This window comes from Engraulis encrasicolus, chromosome 4, assembly GCF_034702125.1.
Source record: "Engraulis encrasicolus isolate BLACKSEA-1 chromosome 4, IST_EnEncr_1.0, whole genome shotgun sequence".
NCBI lineage: Eukaryota > Metazoa > Chordata > Actinopteri > Clupeiformes > Engraulidae > Engraulis > Engraulis encrasicolus.
In genome coordinates this window covers 32958951-32966450 of record NC_085860.1, presented here as the reverse complement: position 1 = coordinate 32966450, position 7500 = coordinate 32958951, and the positions used below count along the sequence as shown (strand labels likewise).

Below are 7500 nucleotides of genomic sequence, written 5' to 3'. Positions count from 1 at the left end.
TTTGTTTTACAGTTGTAATGAGTTAGGTGACAGGCCTTCATTGAGAAGGCAGAGGAGACATCAGACTGCATATAGAAATGAATGTGTAATGAATGTGAATATAGACATAAATGTGTACCGGTAATATGTTGTTCAGCCCTTTTAATGGGAGGAATTTTGAAAAACTGGCCCTGTGACCAGCACCCCTCATGTAGAATGTGTACGCCTATGTGTGTGTGGGGAAAAGGCATAGCCTACCCTCTTAGACCCTTTTTGTTTATGCGTTAACAATTTCACAGCAATCTTAAATTCTTATCTCTGCTCCTATTTTGTTTTATTATTTTTTTCATTACATAGACCCCTGCATGTGTATTATGTAGCCTTATTTCTCAAAATATAAATGGCTGAAATGTAGGCGTAGGCCTATAGTTTCTCCATGCGCCAATGTCATACTGTACTCATTGTTTTGCCATTTTGCATTTACACTGCGTGAATAACTGCGTGAATAACCCCCCCCCAAAAAAAGGCCCGTGAAAAGACCCCCCACCCCCCCCCCCCCCCCCCCCCCCCCCCCCCCCGCACAACAAAAATGGGTGCCCCCATAGTTTCCAAAATTTCTGTGGGAAACACTGCAAACACACACACACGCGCGCGCGCGCGCACACACAGTAAACATCTACCACGCACGCACACACGCACACACACACACACACACACACGTCATCTCCCTGCTGCAAGTTTTAATGGAGGTTATTGACATTATATACACAAGAATCAGCACAGGCATGAATCAGGAAAAGAAAACCTTTCACTTTCACAAGAACGCACGCACCCACACACACACAAGCGTGCGCACCCCCCACCCCCTCCACACACACACAGTTCTAGTGTCAGGTTCTGCTCCATTGTTGCGTGTCTTTCCTAGCGTTGTCTTGTGGTGTTGCATTACTATCATGCATTGTCATGGCTTCATGGTTTGAGTTACATTATTATTTCATGGTGTATTGTATCTCTTACTGTACGTGTACACCACAAATGACCACAGCGACCAAGTATCTGAAGTGAACAAACAACGTCTCGCCATCGATTTGCTGTATTGCCCATGTAGATGTGATGTTGGCATGTTTGATTTAGATCAGTGGTTCTTAACCTGGGGTGCGGGCACTCCCTGGGGGTGCGCCAGAGATTCCAGGGGGTGCACAGAATTTTGTTTGTGTAGAGGTTGTGACCAAAATTATACTTGTAAACATTATAATTAGGCCAAATTAAACAAGTTTTGGTTCCCACTTAAATTCATTCAGGTATTGATTCATGTCTTAAGCGAGAATCGTTGAAATTAATCACTCATTTATCAATTTTTAGTGCATATACACATGTAGAAGTTTGTGTTTGGGGTGCGCGGCTTGTCTTCGGCACAGGTAAGGGGGTGCTTTAGGAAAAAAGGTTAAGAACCACTGATTTAGATAATCACAGAATGGCTCTGGCTTGTCACTCTGGAAAATATGAACATTCCAATTGGCTTTTGCTGAAAGGTTATTACGATAATATTAGCTGACTTTTAACTTCTGAAATTCACTCTGGTCACCAATTTCTCTTCGCCCCAATCCGATTGGCTTTGGTGGCAGACTTCGCCAAAACCTCCATAGAGAAATGGTGTATGTGTGCAGTTATACTGTTGTTCTGTTGCTTGCATGTGCTTATATTAGTGGTGGGCCGTTATCGGCGTCAACGTGCTGCAATAATGTGAGACTATTATCGGTCAATAAAGAAAATACAGCCGTTAATATATCCTCAAAGTTGTGTAGAGAGTTGGGTATACGGTATGCACGTCACCATCATGTGAATGCCAGGCCCTTTAAGACTTTCCTTCAGCTGCTTCTCCTCCACCTCTCTCTTTAGCACCAAATATGAGCAGTGTCTGCATGTAGTAGCCTAAACATTAATCTCTTCGCCGTGGTAGGTGTTGTTTGAGTGTTTTTTATATAGGCTTGCTCACTACTTGATAAGAGCCTGACATATATTTCAAACACCACGTATTGCACCAAACACAAACAGTGGTGTTCCCGAACCTGCTTATTTAAAATCTTGCCAGTGCCATAGTTAGAAAGTCAAACTCATGTCTAGTCTTGCTAAATGTTTGTAGATGTAAAATGTAAATGAGCGCATTTATGAGTCGATGCAATGCGATATGAAAATGCCCAAGTCGGTGAATGGTTGCCGCGTGTGGTAAAATGTTTAGCAAACAAAATTAATTTTAAGTTGTGACTCATTTGGCATTCTGAGAAGTCAGGTGTAGGCCTATTTTGTGGGTAGCCTGTGGGTAGATGACGTCCCTGCCGCGCAGATTCTCACAGGGCAAAACAGCAGCTTTTATAAAGGCATAGATAGTTTGATAGTTTGATCTGTATTTTACATGTACCTTATAGCACTGTTCATTTTGAAACCTAAGTTTGTTCATGACTGTTAATGCTTCCTTAACATATTCGACACACTTAACAAATATCGCTGTGAAATTTTTCATCACCAAGTATCAACACAGAACAATTTTCTCAAGCAGAGATGCATTTTGGAAAAAAAGGAGATGAGCCCCTGGTGTAATGCCCCGCCTGGCTTAAGAAACCTAATTCCCGACTTACATTTTGGTCATTATTTCGGTAGCACACATATTCTGAATGAGACATTTTAAATTAGATCAATTTCATAATTAGAGTGAGATTTATCTAGATTTAAAAATAATCTATGCCCACCCCTACTTTACATGCTGTTGTGTGGTTGTGTTGCATAATATTGTGTTATGCTGTTGTATAGTTTTGTTCAGGTGTTACAGAGTGTGAATAGAGTGTATAGTATGCAGAAGTGTTGTGAGCAGTTGTGATTTTGTGGATGTGATACACTGTTATGTTACGTAGTTGTGTTGGTCTATGCATGTGTGGTATCATGGATATTATATTATATAGTTTTGTCATATGATGCTGTTCAGAGGATGTGTTCTCTCATTGTGTAATTTAGTTGCTGTGTTTTGTCAATCTGAGAGTGTTCAGTTGATGTGTTCTACTGTTTTACTCAGTGCAATATAGCTGTTACCGCAGGATGGTGCCCATGGTGCTGTCTAAATCAGAAAATTATGAAATTGCATGCTTGTCGTGCGCGCACGCGCGCGCGTGTGTGTGTGTGTGTGTGTGTGTGTGTGTGTGTGTGTGATTTTATGTTTGTGTGTGTATTTTGTGAAATTGTGTGTTTGTGTCTGAATGTGTGCTTCTGTGTGTGTGTGTGTGTGTGTGTGTGTGTAAGAGATGTAATTGCGGTGTGTGTCTTATGAGAGCTTAGCGAGATGCTGTGTGGGAGTTTGTTTGTGTATTATTATGCAGATGAGGAGCAGTGCACACACACACACACACACACACACACACACACACACACACACACACACACACACACACACACACACACACACACACACACACACACACACTTCAAACACATCGAGTGACTCAGTAGCACCACTCCATACTAATCAGTGGAATGATGCTGACAGACAGACAGACAGACAGACACACACACACACACACACACACACAGTGCCCCCTACTACTAACCAAACAAATAAACACACACACCCTCGCACAAAAACACACACACTCATGTGCACTAACAAACACTGACACACACACACACACACACACACACACACCCGCACAAACACACACTCATGTACACTAACAAACACTGACTGACGCGCACACACACACACACACACACCCCCGCACAAACACACACTCATGTACACTAACAAACACTGACTGACACACACACACACACACACACACACACACACACACACACACACACACACACACACACAGTGTGTATCAGAGTTTGCATGCACGATTGTATCTGCCAACTGTCTTTGTATCAGATACTAACACCACATGACACGCAAACGAACACGAGCACACACACACACACACACACTTTATAGGACTATGGTCAGTGGTTGATGGGATTGGGGAGAGGGTGTTTGTGGGCGTGTCTAATCCACAGAGTGATCGTAATTCCTTTGGGCATAATCCCTCCGCTGCACCGCAAATGAGCACGCACCCCATTGGCTAACAGGCATCATATGCTCCGCCCCTTTTCCACACCAATGCAGAAGCGTACCATATAACCAGTCGGCAGGACCTTCTGTGTGTGTGTTTGTGTGCGCGCGTGTGTGTGTGCGTGTGCGTGAGTGTGTGTGTGTGTGTGTGTGTGTGTGTGCGTGTGTGTGAGTGTGTGTGTTTGCAATTAATAAATCATGCCAGTGCTGGCAAATGGCTGTGTGTGTGCATGTCTGTGCATGTCTGTACATGCATGCGTGTGTGTGTGTTTGTGTGTGTGTGTGTGTGTGTGTGTGTGTGTGTGTGTGTGTGTGTGTGTGTGTGTTTGTGTGTGTGTGTGTGTGTGATTCCTGGCTGGAATGAGCCTAAACAATCAGATGCTGCTGGTGCTAAATGAGATTAGCTAAACACGCTACGCAACGGGGACCAGAGCCAGCACACCGTCACGCCACTAATACACACACACACACACACACACACACACAAACACACGGAGAGATGCTCGCTCTCAGAGAGGAGAAAGTAAGAGAGAGTACACTCACACCCAAACACACTGAGAGGAGAGGAGAGAGTAAGAGAGAGTAAGAGAAAAGAGAGAGAGAGAGAAAGAGTTGGAGGGAGAGAGCATGGGGTAGGAAGAGACGGACTTTGTGGCATACGAATGTGTGTAAGTGTGTGTGTGAGTGTGTTCATGTGTGTAAGTGTGTGTGTGTGTGTTCATGTGTGTGTGTGTGTGTGTGACAAAGGAAACTGATGAATAAGTACTGACCTGACATGTCCCTGCCCCACAACCAGCCAGCATTTCTTTCACCAGTGTCAGCTTCCTGTAGAGAGAGAGAGAGAGAGAGACAGAGAGAGAGAGAGAGAGAGAGAGAGAGAGAGAGAGAGAGAGAGAGAGAGAGAGAGAGAGAGAGAGAGAGAGAGAGAGAGAGAGAGAGAGAGAGAGAGAGAGAGAGAGAGAAAGAGAGATAGGATGGGTAGAGATATAGAGGGAGAGAGAGAGACAAACAGAGGGAGGGGGGAAGGGGGGGGTGGAGAGGTTAATTGATTGGGGTAAAAGTAGAGATTACACATTTGTACATGAACAATGCAGATGTTATAATGCAACCCAAAACATATGCAGTGTGTGGATTATTTCTGAGCAGGCACACTGCATCTGTATTATATCACAGTAAATCTGAACACATTACTAGAGGATTACACAGCAGACTTCATATGCACCTTTTAATAAATACACAGGTAACAATGCAACTGTGTATTTTAAAGCAGACAAAAGCACCCAGTGCACATTTTTACACAGCAGATGAATTGCACATCAGCAAACTTTGCAAAGCATATTTGTACTTAACAGTAGAAACATGCACCCAGGGCTCTACATTAATGTAATGGCTAGATGGCTAGGAGATGCTGATCTTACTAGCCAAACACAACACTCACTAATGGGGCAACGTGGCTAGTACCGTCTTCTCTACCAGCCAAACTGAAATGTTACCAGCATTTGGCCGGTTGGCTAGTGTTATTTTAGAGGTCACTTGTAGAGAGTTATTAGTGCACAGTCCCTGGTGCTGAACAAAAAGATTATGTATTTTTTGAAAAAAAGATTTGCACACTCCTTTAGATTTTTTCTTCTTTAAGTTATTTTTTCTTCTTTTTATTCATTCATTCAATGGCAATGACATTTAGACCTCTCGGAATCTGAGGAAGACTGAGAGGTCGAAACGTCATTGGCAATGAATGAATGAATAAAAAGAAAAAATAACTTAAAGAAGAAAAAATCCAAAGGAGTGTGTGAACCTTTTTTCAAAAAATAGTGTTATTTTAGAGCCATGCGTGCATCTGTGTACGGCATACAGACAAATGCATGTGTGCACTGCACAGTTCAGTAAATGTGTCTGTGAGCTATAAGGCAGCCCAATGCATCTACATGTAAAGTTTGTAGTGCAATGTAGTTGAGTAATGGAGCAGTATACACTTTTAAACACCTTTGGGCCCTCTTTTCGATTTTTCCCGTTGGACTAGTTAAAAGTAAACAAGGCCCAGACATCACGCCTGATATTAAATCTTTCCATGTGTACACACACTTTAAAGTCTCCACGCGTGCCTCTATGTGTGTATGTATGCGTGTGTGTGTCAGTGTGTGTGTGTGTGTGTGCATGCGTGTGTGCGCATGTTTTCCTGAGACGTGTTAATAATTCACACGCTGACCAGGCAGAGAGCGGTCAATAATTCACCACACCCCTCACCCCAACACCCCCCGCCCCACCCCGGTCCAGTCACTATGGCGACACAGACAGACGATCCGGACACTCAAGGTTACCGGAGCGAGCGACAACAGAGACTGCAACCGCGACTGTGGCAGACTGGGCCAACAACAGTCGGCCGCCGGAGAGATGGAGGGGGATCATGGGTAATTTTCCCATCAGGCATTGGAAGAACTGACAGCGTGCTCCCTGTGTGATCCTGCCATGATCAGATCAGCAGCATTGATTGGTCTAATAAGCCAAAAAGTGTGTGTGTGTGTGTGTGTGTATGTGTGTGTGTGTGGGGGGGGGGTGTCTGATACGTGTATGAGCCCGAGAGGGCTGAAATATGAGATTTCCCATTAGATGAGGTCACTGCAGAGAAACAGAGAGATGTGGATGAATAGAGAGCTTACGGGATGGGCGGGTATGTGTGTGAGAGGAAGAGAGAGATGCAGAGAAAGAGAGAGAGAGAGAGAGAGAGAGAGAGAGAGAGAGAGAGAGAGAGAGAGAGAGAGAGAGAGAGAGAGAGAGAGAGATGAGTATCAATCTCTCTTTCAGCATCTATCCACAGCGTAGAGCCTCTCCTCAGTGAGGGAGTAGGGAAGATGGAAAGCAAAGTGTGGGTAGGAAGTGATACTGAGCATATCTAAAAGGCAGGCCACTTAAACTAAGCATATATTTACCATGTATTACATTACACTTGGCTGACACCTTTTGCATTTATTTGGGCACAGGGTACTGATTACAGTGCCAGTGCCTGGAGCTATGTGGTGTTAAATACCCTGCTCAAGAGCAAAGCATGGATGATGGTGTAGGGAGTACTTACACACTGGTGTGGATGGGACACGAACCTGCATCCTTAAAGGAAACAGTCCAACATTTCGGCAAATGTGCCCATTTCCCACTTCTCCTCGAGTTAAATCATTTTTAGAGTTTTAATTTAGAGTAAAACAATAATAATAATAATGGAGTTTCACCTCTCTCTGGTTCACCCAGCCGTTCTCTGACTGGTGCCGCAACTTGTACCTCCAAGCTGGCATTCATCATGGAACCGAATGGTGCCAGACTAGCAGCTAATGGCTAGCAGCTAATGGTCCCATTCGGTTCAAAGATGCATGCTAGCTTGGAACTAGGACTAACCACCAGAGTCAGAAAACCTATGGAGGTACAGTAGAAATATA

General features: G+C 44.0%; 1 protein-coding gene across 4 annotated transcripts in view; it reads right to left on the bottom strand.

Moving 5' to 3' along the window:
• The window catches only part of slc25a22a (solute carrier family 25 member 22a), a 49666-nt gene that overhangs the window by 14993 nt on the left and 27173 nt on the right, over positions 1-7500 (bottom strand). For all 4 annotated transcript variants that reach the window (XM_063197248.1, XM_063197246.1, XM_063197249.1 and 1 more), the window contains exon 6: positions 4846-4900. In XM_063197248.1, coding sequence (XP_063053318.1) covers positions 4846-4900 — 55 coding nt within the window. The remainder of the gene's footprint in view (positions 1-4845; positions 4901-7500) is intronic.